Source organism: Misgurnus anguillicaudatus, chromosome 1 (genome assembly GCF_027580225.2).
Source record: "Misgurnus anguillicaudatus chromosome 1, ASM2758022v2, whole genome shotgun sequence".
In the NCBI taxonomy this organism is placed as follows: Eukaryota; Metazoa; Chordata; class Actinopteri; order Cypriniformes; family Cobitidae; genus Misgurnus; species Misgurnus anguillicaudatus.
This window is the reverse complement of record NC_073337.2, coordinates 20,548,509-20,570,783: the sequence shown is the minus strand read 5'-3', so window position 1 is coordinate 20,570,783 and position 22,275 is coordinate 20,548,509. Positions and strand designations below refer to the sequence as shown.

At 35.0% G+C, this 22,275-nt stretch overlaps 2 protein-coding genes across 2 annotated transcripts; one reads left to right on the top strand and one right to left on the bottom strand.

Moving 5' to 3' along the window:
- The first annotated feature begins 630 nt into the window (after nt 1–630).
- On the top strand, nt 631–16,281 carry LOC129432328 (chloride anion exchanger). The gene is made up of 21 exons (XM_055190669.2): nt 631–783; nt 2,206–2,371; nt 4,681–4,820; nt 6,668–6,778; nt 7,062–7,222; nt 7,379–7,543; nt 8,014–8,166; nt 8,358–8,440; nt 8,968–9,115; nt 9,242–9,355; nt 10,849–10,926; nt 11,016–11,111; nt 11,235–11,341; nt 13,514–13,583; nt 14,038–14,130; nt 14,296–14,391; nt 14,742–14,972; nt 15,101–15,155; nt 15,589–15,722; nt 15,800–15,871; nt 15,981–16,281. Exons 2-21 carry the CDS (start codon nt 2,241–2,243, stop codon nt 16,029–16,031), a joined length of 2,289 nt encoding a protein of 762 aa, XP_055046644.2. The 5' UTR covers nt 631–783; nt 2,206–2,240; the 3' UTR covers nt 16,032–16,281.
- Nucleotides 16,282–19,195: 2,914 nt separating this feature from the next.
- On the bottom strand, nt 19,196–21,642 carry cbll1 (Cbl proto-oncogene-like 1, E3 ubiquitin protein ligase). Its single transcript, XM_073867860.1, is given in 6 exon segments — nt 19,196–20,415; nt 20,546–20,619; nt 20,711–20,809; nt 20,812–20,915; nt 21,012–21,170; nt 21,503–21,642. Coding segments are annotated over 6 exon segments (1,497 nt in total). The 5' UTR covers nt 21,558–21,642; the 3' UTR covers nt 19,196–19,409.
- Nucleotides 21,643–22,275: the final 633 nt, after the last annotated feature.

The window sequence follows — 22,275 nt, the reverse complement described above, 5'->3', positions numbered from 1 at the left end:
ATTTTTAATAATTTAGAAAGTATTAAAAGAATCTATAAAAGATAAGCATTCATCCTTCCTCAAATCAGAATTTATGTTTTCCTAGAAATCACATGACAGTGTTTTAAGGAGTCTATTGAATGAATGGTGTGTCATCAAGAATAATTTCAATGAATGAATTCTGATCATTTCTAAAATGTGGGAGTTGTAAGACTGGGGACAACTACATGACTATATGAGTAGTAGATTGTGCACTTAGTACGTGCACTAGTATGGTACTGCTTTTGTAGGCAGTAAACTTTCATTTAAAGGATATATAATCACTAAAATGTAAACAATTATTACGTTTATATAGGTGACGCAGGTGTCTCAAATCATCATTTTAGCTGGAATCCAATGCCATATCGACCATTCATAATCCAAGAGCAGAAATGTTTTATAAATGTAATTTAAAAGTTTGTGCTCCCTTTATATGAAAATGAAATTCTATTTTATGTTAATTTATCATTTTTGAGTAAATAGTAAAATAACATTTACTTTTAAGAGTGTGAGATATGAGGGAGTTCTGCCAGGTGTTTATCTAAGAACAATGGTCAGGGATAAGAGTAGCTGGCAAGCTAAAGAAGATGTATTGATAACTGTTAATAATTACAGACACGATAAGTCCACCAACAGAACTTATGTAAAGACATATTCTGTAGATCGCAGATAGATCAACTTTTTGGGCAACTGGCATCAGCACGGGGACATCTACCTAAGAATTTATAATACCTCATTGAGTCAAGAGATTTACCAACACCCAAGGTAGTATTAGCAAATTTGAACTTTGTTAGATTATCTGCGAGTGATTTAATAGACATAAACATTTAACAAAACTATAAAAATCTATGTGGTATAAGGAAATTAAAGGGTAACCCTTTATGTTAAGGTTCTACATTAACAATAACATTAGTTATCACATTACAGTAACTAATAATTAATCATTTTTAAAACATTTATTAATCCTGGTTAATTTTTTATTTATATTATGGTGAATTGCTAGTTCATAATGCATTAACTAATGTTAATATATCATGTCACTGTAAAAAAAAATTGCATTTTTGTCAATTCAACATATATTTTTATGTTACTTTAGGTTGAATGGACTTGGCAAACCAAGTGGTTTTAAAGTGCACCTATTTCATTGCTAAAAACAATATTTGGTGTATTTGGTTATACAATGTGTTTGTATTTTCCACGTATTGAACATTTTTGTAGCTCCAGATATCCCTGTCTTCCTTAAAAGCACGGATTATGTACAAAACTCATCGATTGTAAGCCGCTGTGTCCTTGATTGGCCAGCTAACCTGTACGTTGTGATTGGAGTTAACTTACAGGCTGTGAGTCCGAAGCGGGAGGAATTATGATAATGTCGGTCTTGTCTACATTAACAATCCCAGGAAGTAAACTGTTACCTACAATCCGTGTGTTTGTTGTAATCAAAGAAAAGAGAATAACGTTGGAGACGATAACGCGCGTCATTGTTTACTTTGGGATTTGTACCTTTTGCATATCGTTAACATGTACTAATACACACTTACACACCAAGGAGATATAAAATCGTGAATCGGACCATAGGTGCTCCTTCACCTCAAGCTGCATTTTTAGTGTATATAATTACTCCTTTAAAACTAATTCATGTAAAATATTGCATTATCAAAATACCGTCTTATAATAAAACATCCTCTAAATGCATTAGGCTACTTACAGCTGGTTGGACAACACACTTACCTGTCCTGAACTAGGCTTTGTTCTGCACAGGTTATCGACCAATTATATTAACAAGGTTTAAAGGTTGCTGGTATTAAAAACTAAAACAAGATAATAGAAAAACAGATGGACAAATACAAATCATGTGACTCTGTTTGTGAAATCCAGGCTAAAGTGTCATCATCTAATTATGAGATTATGATCAAAGTTGAACTAAAATAAAAGATATCAAGGTTATATTTGATTTTTATGTAAAAAAAAAAAAAAGACTTTAGCTGGGTGGACACACATGCGAACTGTCATACACTTATAGACATGATTGTTTGCTTGTATGCATGAGATTTACTCATGTTTTACTCATAGTAACTTCCATGATGTCAATACAAAGGTGACAGATCCTGCATTACAAATACAAAGCCAGTGTGAAAGCTAGATTTATAGATGATATTTGGATATGTGTTTTCTCACCAAACACAGATCAGAAGGATTTCTGACAGCTGTATTGGCGCATTATGCTCCGACCCTCATCACAGAAGTATGTATTGACCAGACCGCTGTACTCAGAGGACGCCTTTGAGGAAGAGCATGCAAAGATCTATCGGAAACACAAGAACCTGCTGGATCATGTTAAGGAGTACTTGACGTAAGCCTTTAACTTTTATTAAGCATTTATTTTACATTTATTAAGCAGAGAATGTGAGTACATTTTTGATAAATAAAGGCTAAGCATTATGTGCGACGATTTTATTAGAAGATTTGCTTTTGTCATGGAAACATTTTGTTCTTTATTCAGATGGCTGTTGGGAAAATATGGGGCAGTACCCTTATGTATACATTTGGTACCAATATGTACATTTGAGATACTATTAAGCATCTCTGTGGTCCTAATAAGCTCTCTGAGGTACAAATATGAACTTTTTAGGTACAATGGTGCAGTTTACTTTTTTGATGACAGCTACAGTATGGTACATTTTTTGAACATGTTTTCTGACATTGTAAGAAGGAAAGATATCTTTAATGCCTCTGTTATTTCTCTTAGACAGGAATGAGGTTAAGAAAAGAGCAAATTGAGGCTTTTACAAGAGTCACTTGCTACTTCGATTTTTATTTCTGAGGAAAAGATTTCAACGCATTAAATAGTGCTTAGATATGACTGACATTAAATTTAAGTCTTCTGAGCTACGAAAGCACAATTACTGAGCAATGAAAGTAATTCTGGATTATTAACAAAATATTTGATAATATAGGATTATACCACGGGTCTGTTGAATGCTGCATTCTGATTGGCTGAGAAATGTTCTATGGGTGTTGATTATTTTTCTGTAAACCGCACACCTAACTTTTCAAATGTCTTAAAAATAGGCACCAGAGCAATGTTTGTGGTAACTCTGGTATAAGAGTAATAATTGACTCCGGTCCTTTGAATTATTTGAAAATAATGCGTCGTGCCGCATTACCACCTTGGTGTGCATTATTTTCTTATAATTCAATGGCCCGTCGTCAATTATTCCTTACGTACTTTATGATGGCTGCCATGGACCCCCACATATGATGAACCTTTAGCGAGGGACCACTTTCCTAAAATATATATCCATATTTTGTATAAATAATTATTTATACTGTTATTGTGATATAATAAAGACAGACTTAAAAGTAGCTACAAGTAGCTTTTACAGTTGTGTTTTTCTGGGGACCCCTGAGAGTCACTAGTACCCCAGTTTGAAAACCCCTGATTTATAATACTGTTCATTATGCAGGTTATATTCTTACTTTAGCCTAAAGACGGTTTCATCGGACGCGCATGCGTTGTCGGTTACGCGTCTGATCGGAACTTTACTTCCGGTTTCTGTTTGATTATGGATAAACTAAACTCTGGAACAAATACCTCGTCAAAAATAACAAATGTTTTGGTTTCCCGAAGACAGAGGTGGACGGCGATCATGGATCACCGCTATGAGAAGGGAGGTTTGGCTGCCGGTTTGTATTTAACATTAGTGATGGGAGAAACGAAGCTTTTCGAAGCTTCGAATCAATTGAACAAATTGCTTCGAAAATTGATTCAGTTTTTCGAAGCAGTTCGAAACCCACACACGCTGGCGACACCTGCTGGTCAAAATAGTTTAAAAGCAGATGTGGCCAAACATTTTACACTTTTTTTTTTTACAAAATAATAGTTTTGCATTTTGTCATTAAATCTGTCTATAAACAAAAAGTAGACAAAATGGCAGTCAGAAGGATAAATGTTTTATGAACTTGCATAATAAAACTGACCCGAGTTCACCTAAACATATTAGACACTGGTCATGTGATCAACTCCCCCTAGTGGTGAACCATCGGATTTTTTAAACGTTTCGAAACAGTTATGACGTAATGAAGCCTCGTTTGCTAAAATTACGTGACTTGGGCCAGTTTGAAACACGCTCCGAACCACTGATTCGAAACAAAAGATTGGTAACTGTTTTCAAGCATTTATTAAAAAAAAAAAAAAAAATGTTGACTGCTGAAACCGTCTATAAATATATGCTTTTTTAAACATATTTGCTTTCTGAAAGTTCTGAAAATGCTTTCTAAGAGGAACAGATCCTCCAAATAGTGACATTTGTTCATCATTTACTTATCCTAATTCAATATGAATTAAATTATCAACCTTTGTGTTTTGAAGTCAAAACAGATTTAGAGTGACATAGGGAGGGAGACATTTAGTAGACTGAATTTTACTGAACTGTTTTTTAAATATTCATATGTGGTTGAAAACGTTTAGAGGCAGTTTTCCGGACAGGGTTTAGATTAAGACAGGACTAAACCATGGTACTGATATATGTTAAGATATGTACAAGATGTTTTTAAATTAAGGCATGCATATGGATAAGCCCTGTCCAGAAACCGCCCCATAATGTCTGGATGCCCTGACGTTAAAAATAATGTCTTTGTATATTATTTTGTTCTTTTTAGCTGTAACTCCAAACGTGCAAAGAATGTCGCCCTTTCCCTGCTGCCCGTCATTGGGTGGATCAAGATTTATTCAGTCAAAGAATGGCTGGTAAACGACATTGTGTCTGGCATCAGTACTGGACTGGTAGCTGTCCTACAAGGTAACCCACAAAACATTTACAGTAACAGTCGGCACCATTTACAGCTTAGTACTGTACTTCAAAAACATAATCATTTAGAGAAATCATTAACAAGACATTTAAAGAGATTCAAGTCAAATAAATAAATAAATAAAAATATTCACTTAGTTATAAATCCAAATGACGACTTCTATGATCCAAACTAATATATGAGGAGAAATTTAGGAAAAAAAACATTTAATTTTGCCTTAATAATAGAGTTCAATTGGAAGAGCATTGCATTAGCAGTGCATAGGTCATGGGTTTGAATAAGTCACTTTGGATAAAAGCAAAATGTACAGTTAAAATTCATATGAAAAGTCTTGAACAACATTAGAGTGATAAAATAATGACATTATGTTATTTTATGGGCTTAAGATATAAGATTAGATGAAACATGCGGCGACCTTTAATAATCAAACAGAGATTTGTCAATAGAAGGAAATTTATCTTTATGAACTGATTTGTGATTAGTTGTGATGTTTATGACGTAACTATGATAAAGCATTTTTTTTAAATGAGTGAATGGCAACAAATTTATGTTGGACCCATAAATCAAATAATAAACATGTCAGAGAAAGTAGTACACATTGAGCGAATCATGTCATTTAGTTTAACTGCGTTTACTCAATTCAACCACATAAATTGCTAGAAATTGTATAAAATTGTATAAATTGTGGAAGGGCGCTATATAAAATAAACATATTATTATTATTAATATAATTAGTTAAATTAAGAGTGAATCCTTTTATAATTAATTGGTATTACTAATTAAATATTTGGGAGTTCACAATGACAGTGAGCTTCAATAGCATACACATGTGTCAAGTATTTGTACAAGAGTCCATCAGCGCTTAAATTTTTTACGACGATTAAAACTGTTTGGAGTAAATAGCAATATAATGCTTATTTTTTATAAAGCAACAATAGTCCGTTTTAAGATATTATCTTTATTATTATCTTTATATTATCTTTATTATTATTATTATTTTATTCTGTAAAGATAAAGACTTGTGAATGTTTAATGTTCATTTAACTGTGAACAAACTGTTGCTAGTAAATAACATCAATTTAAATCTACAGTAAGTTACTGAAAAACAGAACTACAGCAAAATTTTGTACAGTGTATATCCATATTGATTAATTTGTGTATGAATTAATGAGTTCTCACCATATATACTGGAATTATGTTAAACAAATGCAGTTGCTGGTACAACATGCAATTATTGGTGGTGTTGATTTTTTGTGTTTTTTTCATTATTAGAATAGTAATGTGTTGTATATCAATTTGATGTGTGTGGATGTTGCAGCAGTTTTCTTATCCGAGACATATTACTTCCAAGAGAGACAATAAATACTACCGTGACCTTGACCTTGAACAGTTGGCTTACAAAAATATGTTGGCTTACAAAAATAATGTTTTAATACTTTTAATTATTTTATTAGTAGTCCTTGCCTTGAATTTTAATGAAACTAGTTTATCTTATCTCTACTACATAAAAAATCTCATAAGACCTTGAGGGAGACAACAGGTGAATCCACATCCACAGATCAAACCAATATGATCATATCTTCAGAGAGATTATGTAATAGTTTGGAGAATAATTGAGGAGCTCAGATGCAAAAGACGCTAAACACCACCTGCTCCTTCAAAAATGAGATAATGATATTGATATCGAATACTATCAGAACGTATTACACATTTATCAGAAATACTGTTTTGTTGGCAGAATCAATGCATGAAGAGTCTTATAAAAAAATGTTAATTTACCCAAAAACAACTTGCATTTAAAGGGTCTTCATATTCTGCCTTTTCATTTTCTCCTCAGGACTAGCCTACAGTTTGCTGGCATCCATCTCTCCCTGGTATGGATTATATGCTGCGTTTTTTCCAGTCATTATTTATTTTTTCTTAGGCACCTCTCGGCACATTTCTGTGGGTGAGTTTTATGTATATCATTTATTGAACGTACAAATAAAAAAACTAAAAATGATTTTTATTTCTGTGTGCACTGTCCCTTTAAGACAAATGACATTGCGAGCAGTAAAACCTTTTGCACTGTCTAGCTGATCCTGAATACAATCTTACAAAAATAGTGTTATTTATGTTCAGGAAATGAGCCACAAATAAGCTTAACATATAATTGAAATCTACAAAAAACTTTTGGGGCTTATTTTTTATGATTAAAGTTTAATACTGTTCTGTGCTATTGTTTTCCTCAGGAGCTTTTCCTGTGTTGAGTCTCATGGTGGGGACGGTAGTGACCCGACTGGTTCCCGATGAGGGTCCACCTGCCAACATCACCGGTTTCGAGGGCCTGACAAAAGATGAACAGAGAGCCGTAGTGTCAGCCTCACTCACTTTCCTAATAGGCTTATTCCAGGTGCACCATTCATCCTAGTATAAGGAATATTGTTTCATGATTTTGTTTGGCAAACGTAGTGGATTATTAAATAAAAGATAATTAATAATTCATACGAATACTGTATCTATAATAAGAATCTGAGTCCATATTGAATTGTATTTTTTCTGTTTCCAGCTTGGTATGGGGCTGCTACAAGTGGGCTTCATTGTCAGGTATCTCTCTGATACTCTGATATCAGGATTTACCACCGCATCTGCTGTTCACATTATGGTTTCCCAATTCAAGTTTATATTTGGCCTGAGCGTGCCAGGTTTCAGTGGTCCATTTGCCATTATATACGTAAGTTCATTTCCCATTTAAAAATGGGAAGCCACAATGAGAAACCTAATTGAAGGGAAGATATCATGAAAATCTGACTTTTTTCTTTAAATGCAAATGTATGTTCCTTTAAATGCAAATGAGCTGATCTCTGCACTAAATGCAGATTAAGGGGCGGTATTATCCCCTTTTGACATCACAAGGGGAGCCAAATTTCAAAGGCCTATTTTTTTAACATGCTTGCAGAGAATGGTTTACCAAAACTAAGTTACTGGGTTGATCTTTTTCACATTTTCTTGGTTGATAGAAGCACCAAGGACCCAATTATAGCACTTAAACATGAAAAAAGTCAGATTTTCATGATATGTCCTCTTTAAGTAAAAGAGAGGCAAACCAAATATTAAAACATAAGCCAAAATGCTAATTCTCAGTTCTCTCTTAAATATGAACTGCTACAGTATGTTGAACTATTATCTTTGCTTAAATCGCAGACTCTCGAGAAAGTATTTGTCCAGATCACCTCAACGAACATCCACGATCTGGTCACAGCGATTGTGGTGATGGTCGTGGTGCTAGCTGTAAAAGAGGTTAATGAGAGATTTAAATCAAAGTTACCCGTGGCCATCCCTATCGAGGTGATGATGGTGAGTATAAATATATATCATATACCTCACAGTGATGTTAATCATTTCCATGGGTTAGCAATAGATATCGATTTCCTGTCACCCATAGAAAACCTATTTGTTCATATTTGCTTTATCTTTTGTGATTTGTGCGAATATTACAAGTTGAAAAATGTAAATGCAGTATTTAAATAAAGTCATGCCGTCCACAGACCATCATAGCATGCGGAGTCTCCTATGCGTTCAAATTCAAGGAAAATCATGCTGTGGATGTGGTGGGGAGAATCCCAAACTCGTAAGCACTAAAATCTACATACAATTTTATATTATTACAATTTAAAGAGATAGTTCACCCAAAAATGAAAATTCTGTCATCATTTACTCACTCTCATGATGTTACAAACCTGTATACATTTCTTTGTTTTAATGAACACAAAGGAAGATATTTTGAGAATTTTCTATCCCTTTAATGCAATGCATGATTTAAAAAAAAAGCGTGATCAGCACAGTTTTCTATGCTGTGTTGATATGTACTTTTGACACAGGACAGGACATATTTATAAACACCCCAAATGATTTAGTTACATCACAAACATGAATCATGACGTGTTACTTTCTATTGCCAGTCACAAGTAGGTGCTATTAGGTGAAGGTACAGAAAAATGGACGTACACTATACACTTTAAAAAATTCAAATTTTGAGTTCATGGGGTTTGTTGTAAAGCAACAAACAAATCTTTGGAGTTCATCCATATGCTTTAAATCAAAAACTAACAAAGCCCTGAAGGTATAAAGAAATAAACATGTTTCCATCTGTGCTAGGTTTGAGACTCCAATGGCTCCCAATCTGCAGGTTTTCCAGATGACAGTGATGGATGCTTTCCCAATGGCTGTTGTGGGATTTGCCGTGGCCTATGCAGTGGCTAAAGTCTATTCTGTTAAACACGACTACCTTATAGATGGAAACCAAGTATGGAGTACATTATTATAATGACATATTAGTTAAAAACATAAGATGATATTCATGCTCCTGGAGCTCCACTGTTAGAGTCGTGGGTTTGATCCCACCTTTGATACATTTACTTTTTTTTTACAGGAACTTATTGCATTCGGGACAAGCAACATCTTTGGAGGAGCATTCAAGTCTCTGGCCGTCAGCACAGCTCTCTCTAGAAGCGCAGTTCAAGAGAGCACGGGAGGAAAAACACAGGTAAAAATCTCCAAGGATCACACAGTTTGCTGTAAATGTGTTTACAAGCAACTTTCACTGGCTCTAACACGAAACATAATTGTGCATCTGTGGCATGTTTTCTAGTTAGAGAGAAATACTGACCTCTAGTGGTCATAAAAAGTAAATATAGTATTGTAAATAGTACATAAACATCAAGGTAGCACACATATTTGTAACTGAATGGAAAATCTCTCAGAAAAAAATGGTACAAGAAAGTACAAAAGTTGTCACTGAGGCTGTACCTTTTCAAAAAGTTCACTTTGTACCAAAAAGGTGCATATTGGTACCTCAAAGGTACATATCTCTACCAAAATGATACATACACTGCAAAAAATAATTTTCAGGAAAAAATGTTCTTAGTATTTTTGTCTTGTTTTCAGTAAAAATATCTAAACATTCTTAAATTAAGATGTAACGATATAATTGTAAGTGATTTTGTGCATAAAACAAGCAAAAAAATCTGCCAATAGGGGAGGGCACATTTTTCTTTATTTTTTTCTTGAATTTATTGTTTGAGGAAAATGTTTAAGATTTTTTTGTTTACCCCATTAGCAGATTTTTTTTGCTTGTTTTATGCACAAAATCACTTAAATTTGATATGTTTGTCTAGGAACTGGACTTATTTTCTTGGGTCATTTTGCTCATAGAGAAAATGCATCTTGAATTACATTTTTTTTTAGATATTTTTACTGAAAACAAGACAAAAATACTAAAAAATTTTTTTCCTGAAAATCATTTTTTGCCGTGTCAAAAAATGATTTTCAAGAAAAAAAATCTTAGTATTTTTGTCTTGAATTTTTCTTGAATTTAGTGTTTAAGAAAAATGTTCAAGATTTTTTTTGCTTACCCCATTGGCAGATTTTTTTCTTTGTTTTATGCACAAAATCACTTAAATTTGATATTTTTTAGTCTTTTTTCTTGGGTCGTCTTGCTAATCAAGAAAAAGCATCTTAATTTAAGAATTTTTTGATATATTTACTGAAAACAAGACAAAAATACTAAGAATTTTATTTCTTGAAAATCATTTTTTGCAGTGTACATTCTTACTTAGTATTTTTGTCTTTTTTTCAGTAAAAATTCTTAAATTAAGATGTATTTTATTGATGAGCAAAATGACCTAGGAAAATAAGCCTTGTTTTTAGACAAAAAATATAAAATTTAAGCAAATTTGAGCTTAAAACAAGCAAAAAATCTGCCAATGGAATAAGAAAAAATTTCTTGAATGGAGTGTTTATGAAAAAAGTAAACTTATTTCAAGAAAAAATTTCTTATTGGCAGATTTTTTTTAGCTTGTTTTAAGCACTATTTTACTTAATTATTTTTATTCACATAATCTTATTGAGTTTAGCTCGTGTTTAACCCAGAATATATATTTTTAAAGATTGTCAAAAACTGATTTCATCTTCTGTTTTGTAAAAAGTGGTGTAAATATCCACCGGTGAAGTGACTACAACTATATGATTATTTTGCAGATAGCTGGTCTCCTCTCTGCCATGATAGTGTTGCTGGTAACCCTGGTTATTGGGTTTTTATTGGAACCACTACCAAAGGTTGGGCTCAAATTCAAAGCATTCATTTTAAAACACATTGTATTATAAATGTATTACAAGCAGTTGTCTGGTGTGTTGTGTGACCGCAGTCAGTGCTGGGTGCTGTTGTAATCGTGAACCTGAAGGGAATGTTAATGCAGGTTGTTGAGGTCCCATATCTGTGGAAGAAAGATCGTCCTGATTGTGTAAGAACCATTAGTCTCTCTCTCTCTCTCTCTCTCTCTCTCTCTCTCTCCTTAAAACTATTGCCTGTAAAAAGCCAAGCATATTGTAAAGAACATTCTTATTTTATGTACATTGTTCTGTAGATTGTTTGGGTGGGCACGTGTGTGGCATCCATATTACTGGGGCTGGATTTAGGACTTGCTGTAGGACTAGGAGTGGAGTTGCTCACTGTGGTTTTCAGGGCTCAGTTGTAAGTATAAGTGATATTTCCTGCATTTTTGTAAAACGAGATACATAATGTGTATGAGAAGAATACACAGTTTATACACTAGTTATAGAATACATAGTTTATTTTTTCTGTAAAAATGTCAAATTTTCCAAAAAAATTATGAGAAGCAGAACTGTATAAAATGAAAATTCTGCCATCATTTACTCACCCTCATGTTGTTACAAACCTGTATAGACAGTTTCAGCAGTAACAACATAAACAAACCCTTTCGTGGAACACGCATAACTTCCGGTAAACACTGCAAAGAATTCCTTTTAGAGTAGTTTATTTCTGATAAGAAGCAAGATAAACAACACGGGAAGTTTTTAAAAATACATAGACACAGGTCATTGAAAGTGCTTGAATCTATTTTATCCAAGAAGTTTTCTGAAAAATTCCAGATTATTCACTATGTAGTGTAGGATAATATCATAAAAATTCTAGACTTTTAAGCACACTTGCTAAACTGTTCGCTTTAAATGCTTATATCTTCTGTATGCGAATGTTGATTCATACCAAAATGCTTTTTTGCACAGTTGTGTTTGACACATGAAAACGTCTCGGGTTATGTATGTTACTGTTGTTCCCTGAGAAGGGAACGAGACGCTGCATCTCTCTTGTCATACTTCCTGCGTCCCTGTAACGCCGTCTTTGGTAATATTTCAGATAGCGATATACTTCCTGGCTCCCGCGTCACCATTTCTTTGTTGTTAAGCCTCACCATTGGTTGAATTTGATATACACATTTAGACGCACTTAACCCTGGAGGCGTCCCTAAAGTGTCACCGCAGTGACGCAGCGCGAGTCCCCTTGAAAGGGAACTGTAACAAAGTATCTTTAAAGATAACACGATGTAACCTTGATCTCAGTTGAAATGTGTCCCACATTTAGTCCTTGAATTTGAGCATATTGGACCTGGAAAGTCCTTGAATTTGAAGTTAACTAAGGTGTGGTAACCCAGTAATGTATACAATCTTTACAGATTGGCTGCCAAACCTTCCATCACATAGCGGTAATTCATGATCGCGTCTCCCCTCGCCTTTAGGACATCAAAACATTTGTTATTTTCGACAAGGTATTTGTTCGAAAGTTTAGTTTAGCAACTAGTCAGACCATTAAACAAACAGAGACCGGAAGTTGTTTCGCTCAGACGTGTAATCGCGTCACCTCACGTATCTTCCGATGAAACGTCTATAAATATCTTTATTTTGCTGAACACAAAAGAAAATATTTTGAGCAATGTTTGTAACCAAACCATTTCCGAGAACCGACTATATTCCTACTATAGAAATCAATGGTGCTTTGGTTTCCTGCTCGATTACAAATATCTTTCTTTGTTTTCAGCAGAACAGAGATATTTATACAGGTTTGTAATGACATAAGGGAGGGTAAATGATGACAGAATTTTCATTTTGAGTGAACTATTCCTTTAAACAGTGAAATCAGACTTATTTAAAAATAAAGTCAAATTTATAAAAAGTCATATTTTATATCTTAATATCTTAGTTTGCTCGTAAAATGTATTTTGTTGTTTTACTAGGAAAAAAATACACAAAAACAAAATACAGTGAAGGTTACAGTATACATACAAGAACATATAATGAAAAATAAATAATTAACATAAAAGAACATTAAAAAAAAGGAAATGGGGGAAGATGGATGGACATAAAATTACATTTCAAAGAAAAATAGTACAATCAAAATGAATAATAATAGATCACTGTTCTGGTTTGAGGAGATCCACAAAGGGTTGCCATACTTTTTGGAATTGCCATTGGGATTTATGGTACAGGGAACAGATTCTTTCCAATTGTTTAACATGGAATAGTTCACTTATCCAGACTTTGAAACATTGGGATCCGGTGATTTAGGTGCATTCTTTTTGAATATTTTTTTTTATCATTATTCATTCTTATATTCTGAACAGTGAACATAGAAGGGCAATACAGTATCAATTGCTTATATCAAATATGACATATACAATAATAGACAGATACAGGAATAAAATTCACATTGAAATAGATATAAAATATTACAAATTTAGTCAAATGACAGATTTAAGGCTTTACAGTAATTTAAAGTCTTTTTTGTTATTTATTATTTCTTTAAATGTGTCTTTTTTGAATGAAAATTTGACTTTTTCCTGATCTTTAGCCCACGTTGCTGTGTCTTGGCTAATATTGCAGGGACTGATATCTACAGAGATCGCAAGGACTACATCAATGTAAGTCTGACAAAGATAAATTATTCATTACTTGGTGTATCAAAGCTTAATCATAGTGAAAGATACAGACAATTTCAAATATACACTCTGGGTTATTTTCAACCCAGCGTTGGGTCAAAAAGGGATGAACCCAACCCATTAACCTATGCTGGGCTATTTCAAACCAAAACACTATAGGTTATTTTAACCTATTGTTGGGTCAAATAAAAACATTTGCTGGTTTGATTTAACCAATTGGCTGGGTTCCTCCCCCTTTGACCCAATGCTGGGATGAACATAAACCCAGCATTTTGGGTTGGAACAATCCAGCATCAATGGGTTGGGTTAATCACATTTTGTAGCAGTGTTGGGTTGAAAATTACCCAGGATAGAGTTTATTTACAGTATAGAATAAAGCTTCCTCTTTCTTTCCCAAAAAGAAGCAATCATTTTTGTTTTTCTAAATGTTTTACAGATCTACGAACCAGAGGGCGTGAAGATTTTCAGAATTCCGTCTCCTATTTTCTTTGCCAATATCGATTTTCTTAGAGACAAACTGAATGAGACTGTGAGTGCAGCAGTTGCAATGAACTCAACCTTTCCTATCATAACATTTAACACAAATTGAAATATCTGGGGTGATGATCTGATCTATCACAAAGATACAGCGTGCATAGGAAAATCTGCATTATCATGACCGCAGTGTCTAACTATAAGGTTTACGGCATTACAGGTGGGCTTCAATCCCCTGAGAGTATTGAGGAAGAGGAACAAGGCTGTGAAGAAAATTAAGAAGCTACTAAAGAAAGGAGAGCTGATCTTAACATCCGTACGTCTTGGTGATTTTAAAGGAGGGGTGCACGATCTCTGAAAGCCAATGTTGACGTTTAAAATTACCTAAACAAACACGCCTCTACCCCAATAGAATCTGGACCTTCTTTTGATAGACCCGCGCCACACATACGCAACCCAGGCAACGATGTCAGTTAGTAGACACGCCCCTCACTGCTGATTGGCTACAAGTGTTTTTTGGTACTCTGCCTGCCTTTTCCAAAGCGTTTTTCAAAAATCATGCACCCCGCCTTTAAGTATAGCAATTGCCTGAATGACTCCTCAATAAATGTTATGCAAACACCTGTAATTTAATATTAGATATATTTACATATTGTTTGGTTACAGAAAGGACTACAGGCCACATGCTCAATAATATCCTACGAAGAATCAGAATATGAAAGCAATGCGGAGGAACTGGATCAGCCCACGGATTATTCAGGTCTTCCGATCCAGGTGAACTGGAACTCAGAACTTCCTGCCAACATCCGTGTCCCTCAAGTGAACATCCACAGTTTGGTCCTGGACTTCTCTACAGTCTCATTTCTAGATATCTGTGCACTCAAGGGTCTTAAAACGGTATAAATCAGCTAAATGTATTATTTCATGGTTAAAGGGTGTCCACATACTTTTGGTCATGTAGCATTTTCCATTGTCAGTTTCTGAACTAAATGCAATGCATGAACGTCTTGTTTTTCTGTTTATAGGCCTTAAAGGAATTTATTCGCATTGACGTTGAAGTTTACATTGTCGGCTGTGATCGTAAGTTGACGTTTCTTTTCTTTCAGATTGCGAATTGCACATTTTAAAGGAATAGTTCACTTTAAAATGAAAATTCTGTCATCATTTACTCATCCTTATGTTGTTTTAAACCTGGATGAATTTCTTTTTTCTGATAAACACAAAAGAAGATATTTTGAGAAATGATGGTAAACACACAACAGATAGTGTCCATTGACTTCCATAGTAGGAATAAAAAATATGATAGAATTCAATTGGTACCGTCAACTGTGTGCTTACCATCATTTATCACAATACTTCCAAAATATTTTTTGATGAACTGTTTTTTGATGATGACAGAATTTTCATTTTTAAGTGAACTATCCCTTTAAGACAATTTGGAGCATATTTTAAAATGCTTGGCATGTAACAATAAATTGTTCAGTATCTCTAGCCTTTGATATGTTGTTTGCAGCATACATAATAGAGAACCTGAGGAAATGTCATTTCTTCGATGATGAAATAAAGACCTCGATCTTCTTCTTGACCATCCATGATGCAATGCTCTGGATTCACGAGTGCCATCCACCAATAACTGTGAGCGAAAAGGTGAATTGACACTGAACAAGCATTACAAATTTATCAAAAGTAAAGATCAAAAATCTGACTTGCACGTATGCAAACAGGTTCAAGGAAGCATCCCTTACATGAATGGCAGCAACAAAAAGACCAACAGGTTGAGAATCCAAGATGTGGAGGTAGTGACCCAACAAAGACATGGGTTTGAACCTGTCAATAGCAGAGAAAGATGAAATCTCTTTATAGTTTGAGATCATTCTTATGTAAAATTTTGCTTTTTTTGTGCAGGACAGCACAGAGGAAGATGGACCAGATGCTAAATCAGAAACAAGATTTTAGCGCAAACCCTCTTAACACACCCTACATGTAAAACTCTGGTGAGATTACAAATCAATGTACATAAGCATTAACTTGATTTCACAGATTGTAACATTTGTATGTTGTGAATTACTGTGTCATGTAAATGTGTAAGAAAATATTGGATTCCAGTTAAATTAAGATCTTTTGTACTTAATGTACTCTTCATGTACTTTTTTCCGTTTTGATAGTATGTATTTTTATGTGTTTCTAAAATAAAAAAAAATCCAAATGTTTTCTAAAAACTACACTGTGTGCTTTGTTTTAGACAAACATTTTGCTGTAAACAAGTTTATGTACAAGAAACGAGATAATGCTTGAGAAAGTGATATACTGTCTGTGAAATATGTGACCCTGCCTGTGCAATCCAGGCTAAGGTCTCATGATCTTATTATTAGCATACGATAATATTGATTTCACATTGATATTAATCTTTCTACTCAGTCAATATTGAAGACATCAAGCTTATTTCAGGGTTCCCACGGGTCCTTGAAATCCTTGAAAAGGGGAAAAAAAATTCAAGGCCCTGGGAAATATACATACATAGATAAAGGTCATTGAAAGTGCTTGAATTTATTTTATGCAATAAGTTTTTTGGGAAAAGTCCATATTATTCCCTGTGTAGTGTAGGATAATATCATACAATTTCTAGCCTTTTAAACACACATGCTAAACTGTTCGCTTTAAATGCTTATATTTTTTATAAACGAATGTTGATTCATACCAAAATGCTTTTTTGCATAATTGTGTTTGACACATGAAAACGTCTCGGGGTTATGTATGTAACTGTTGTTCCCTGAGAAGGGAACGAAACACTGCGTCTTCCTTGTCATACTTCCTGCATCCCTGTAACGCCGTCTTTGGCAATATTTCAGATAGCGATATACTTCCTGGCTCCCCGTCACCCTGTCTTTGTCATTAAGCCTCACCATTGGTTGAATTTGATATACACATTCAGACGCACTTACCCTTGGATGCATCCCCAAAGTGTCACCGCAGTGACGCAGCGCAAGTTCCCTCGAAAGGGAACTGTAACAATGTATCTTAAAAGGTAACACAATGTAACCTTGCTCTCACTTGAAATGTGTCCCCACATTTAGCCCTTGAATTTGAGGGTATTGGACCTGGAAAGTCCTTGAAAGGTCCTTGAATTTGAAGTTAACTAACGTGTGGCAACCCTGTTATTTTTAAAGGGTTACTACAGCCAAACATCAAAATTACCCCATCATTTACTCACCTTTAAGCCATCCAAGATGGATATGACTATCAACTCTCAGACAAACACATTTGGAGTTATATTAGGAAATGTCCTGGCTCTTCCATACTTTATAATGGTAGTAAACAGGGACCAGGGAACAACTTTTAAATTTGAAGCACAAAAAAGTGCATCCATCCTTCACAGAAGTAATCCACATGGATTAATAACGGGGGTTAATAAAGGCTTTCTGAAGATAATTTTTTACTTTAATATTGTGTGGTAACCGTTTTATAAAAGCAATAAGGTAGGAGAGGCTGTGATGTATCGTGAATAAGTAACGGCTAAAGGGTGTTGTTACATATTCACGATACAGCACTTGCCTCGAGTACCTTATTGCTTAACAAATTACTAGCATAGTATACTTTATTAAATACTACCACAGGTTTCATATCGGACACCCAGACCTGCTCTTATGTTTTAATAGCAATATTTTGTAATAAAAATCTAACAAGTAGGGGAGAGCGGGGCACAAAATAACGCTTTTTGGCTTTATTATATGATTTAAAAAATAATTAAGTTAGATTCATATTTTTTTTACACAATCATCACACACATCTCTGCTACAAATGAACACTTAAAGTTTGCTTGTGGGACTTACCGTTATCATACAATTACACTGAAAGTGACAGGAGTGCAAACATTACAACTTAACCCATAGGTGGGGTTCATTGTAACAAACAGAGGGTTTGTTGTAACACCTGCTAGAAAATTTTAAACACAAAAAAATCAATAAAATTCTGTCTATATATTAAAGGTGGATATTGTTTATATATCTCCCTATAATAGATAGATATCCACACATTCATCCATCCATAATTCTTCATCTAACCATCCTTGTATTAAGCATCGATGCATATAAATAGATTTTAGAAGAGCTGCACAATTAAGACAAAAAAAATCATAATTGTGAGTTTTTCCTCTGATATTGTATTTACAGTTATCATTTTGATTAATCATATTTACATTGTTTTCATTTTATTATTATTGTGAACCGGAGGCTTAATTGTAACACTGTTACAACTAACCCCGCGGTGTAAAAATTGTGTTCAAAATGGTGTTAGTTTTAGGTAACAAGACAGTGATTAATATAATATAAGGTTGGATTTGGTGACTTACACACTCAACTTAGAAATAAAATAAAAAATATGAATAAATTTACTTTTATGCCTCCAATACACTTTTTGTTTAATATCTTAATGGAAACACATCAAAACTTTTCACAAATTCACAGCAGATCATCTTCTGACAGTAAGAGAAAAAGACCAAAAGCACAGATTGCTCTGCCCTGTATAAATATGTAAAGTAGCCGTGTTACAATTAACCCCGCGTTTGTTTGTGCTTATACTTAATTTTACATAAATCTGACTTCTATCCGTGAATTTAATTTAATAAAGTAAAAAGATCTACAAATGGTTTCCTATTCATTTTGCTACTGAAATTAAGTTCTATGCCTTTTACATTTTAACATGTTTTTTAAGTCTTGTGAGGGTTATACGGATACACATTTAAATGCACAAGAAAAAGTACACTGAAAAAAAATTATCCAATTTACTAATTTTTTTAAGGCAAGTTGTTGCAATCAATTTATTCAAGCTACATTTAAAATATTTTTTTTATTTTTCTATTTTTTATGTACCTTAAATAAATTGATTGCAACAACTTACCTTAGAAAATTCAGTAAATTGAATTTATAATTTTTTCAGTGTAGATGTCCACGAGAACACAACCTGTCTAAAATAATTATCTGTTTGCCACATACTTGCCTTTTATAGAAAATATAACCTGTATAAAAACTCTGATGTTAATTTAATGAAAAAATATGTAAAAAAGAAAGTCCAGTTTTAATATTAGATAAAACAATATGGAATAAAGCTATAAAGAGACTTAATAAGACTGAATTAGTATATTTATTTTAATTACATTCAAAAAGAACACAAGCCCCTATTATGCAGCATGTATGGGCTCAATTATTAAAAAGTAAATGTTCAAATATCTGACAACCACACGATGTAACACCATCTGGTCAGATCTTTACTATACAGTCAAAAGTTTTAAACTATAAAATTACTAAATATTTTAGCAATAACACCACAGCCACTTTATTACTGATAATATGGCCTATAGCGGCCCTGATCAGGATGATGTGGCCCAGGCATCTGTCCTTGTGGAGGCGGTCCCTGCATTCGAGGAGGAGGGCCCCGGGGAGCCGGCCACATCCCTGGACTCAAGCCCCCGGGTTGGTTAAACGGTGGACTGAGAGTGCTTTTGTCCTCAGGAAACTGTGGGTTGTAATGATGGGGCGGTGGGGCATTAACAGGGGGACCTCCATGCTGAGGAGGTGGCCCTGGTGGAGGATGGTTCATAAATGGAGGCATCTGGCCGAGGAGATGTCCAGGAGGTGGAGTGATGGGCGGAGGAACCGATGAAAGTGGAGGGGGTGCTTGGTTAAAAACCATGTGGGGCGTGTTGGACCCCTGCCCCGGGTGAGGCATAGGGTGACTGATAGGAGGAGGAGGTGGGGGCCCGTAGTGCTGCTGAGGCGGGGCCATCATGTGATGCGGGTGGGTCACAACGGGCTGCCCTGGATACTCTCCAGGGTGATGGTGAGGAGGCGGGGCATTGCCGGGTTGGGAACTTGCGGAATCATCGTGGATCGGAACCGTAATGAGGTTACTGTGCTTCCGCGTGGTTACCGTTGAGATTCGGAAAGTCTCTTGAGCAAGACAGCGGGGCGGCCCCATGTCTCCAGCAGGAGGCTGGCCTGGAGGAGGTCTGTGATCATCGTGGGAGGAAGAGGGAGGTTGGCTGTAGGGGTCGTGACCACCGTGAGAGAGCGGAGGTGGTATGAGCACATGACCCTTGGATAGGTGCGGTGGGGGCACGCGGAAGCGCTCGGGCACCTCCGAGCTGGGAGGATGGTGGAGAGAGTCGGAGTGACTGCTGGAGGACTTGCCTGCCCTCATGTGTCGATGATTAATGTGGGCCTGCAGGTCTCTCTGAGAAAGATAGGTGCGTTTACAGCCCTGAACGATACTACACATGTAAAGAGAGCCACGATGGCATTGTTCAATCCGCTGGACTGGATCGGTACAGCTGTACAGGTTAAGACTGAGGAAACAGAACAAACAGAGGCAAGATTTATTTTTGCATTTTTTCATCAAAAATGAAGTTTTGGGTCATTTGCTACTGCTCAGGATGCCAATGCTGAATAGTGGCAGAAATAGGCCATTAATCTTACCCTGGACACATCTTATCGCCCTTTCTTTCATGAAGCAGTGCACAGTCGTAACAGAAAACATGCTTGCATGGAATCTGCATAGAAATGGATATTAATGAAGGCATGACAGTATTAATACAGAAACATTGATTAATACACATTCATTACACACACAACTATTCTTACCATACGTCCGTATGTTTTAATGGGTAGCCCACATTTGTCACAGAAATGAATCGGGGTCTCATCTTTTTCACCAATCAAGCGCAGCTAGAGATATTTGCACTTCTGAAATCCCAGAAAAGCTGTGGGAACCGTCGCTGACTTGCAAATGCATCTCCTGCTTTGTTGCCACAGTCAAATCTCTCTTCTTGCTTGTAGTTAAAGCCATCTAACAGAGACACATAACAAAAAATACTGTATTAGTATGTCTGCATGTTTAGGAAAACACAAGGGGTGTTTATTTTTTAATGTTTGGCTTCAATACCTTCATCCACAGAATGGGTTTTGGATGGTAAACGTCCTGAGGGTCTCTGTGGTCGGGGTGCTGGTTTATTCCTTGCTTGTTTGGGAAGAAGTTTGATCGGGATCCTTCTTCTGACATCAAGACCCCCCAATGGCCCCTCGGTGCCTTGCATATCAGTGTCTGTGTGCAGTAAATGGTAAAGTTAATAAGCTTATTTCAGGTAATATATAAAGCAATATGTGAATTTAATAAACGAAATAAAAAGCAGCGTTGACATAATTTTATAAACACACAAATTACGTATTGATAAGTGTGCAGGCATTAATTAATTTCTGCGTATTTATTGTGCGGAAATGAAATGAAACAACATGGTCGTCTTCCACTACAGCCACCTCCGATGCACAAATAAGTTACGCCACAAATACGCTCGTGTTAACTTTAAAACAATGTCCTTTAAATCTCACGTGTTACTGGGTCAATAAGTTATTTAAAATAAACCTCTTATTAGGTACCGGATGAACGCCACATTGACATAGAGGCCATAGCCGACGATGTGAGAAAGCACATTTAATTTAACACAGAATCACAGGTTATTTATAGGTAGCCATATATAGACTCGGCAAGTGATTTTGTGCTCTTACTCAACACGTTTAATTTAAACGAAACCCGAGAATGCAAATAACACATTTCCCTCCTTACCACTGTGGTCCATACTGTGTGAAGTTAACATTTAGCTGAGCTTCCGGTTTGAGCCTTTCAAAATAAAAGTATCAAAACAAAAGCAACAGGGGATAAACATACGTTTGCATTTTCCTTCATAATATATACGCTGCCTGTCAAAGGTTTAGGACTACTTATGTGTTCTTTATTAACTTTTAACCATAATTAACAATTATACTAATCTTACTAACACTGGAAAAAAAATTGTAATGAAAGACCTGAATATGTTGGCACAATAGTTGTTGTCTACAAAAAATATTTCAAAACGTCAAAAGGATTTTAAAATCACTAGACACATTTCAGTCAAGTGACATGTAAAATTTAACGGTATTATAAGTGAGTGCATATCTTTATTAAAGTAATTTACATTAGTTTACAAAAAAATTAAAACAATTAGCATAGCCAATACCTTACCACATGGTTTGTTCACTGCAAAAAATACTTTCTTACTTAGTACTTTTGTCTTGTTTTCAGTAGAAAATCTAAAAGTTCTTAAATAAAGATGCATTCTCTTGATGAGCAAAATGACCTAAGAATATAAGTCTAGTTTTTAGACAAAAAATAT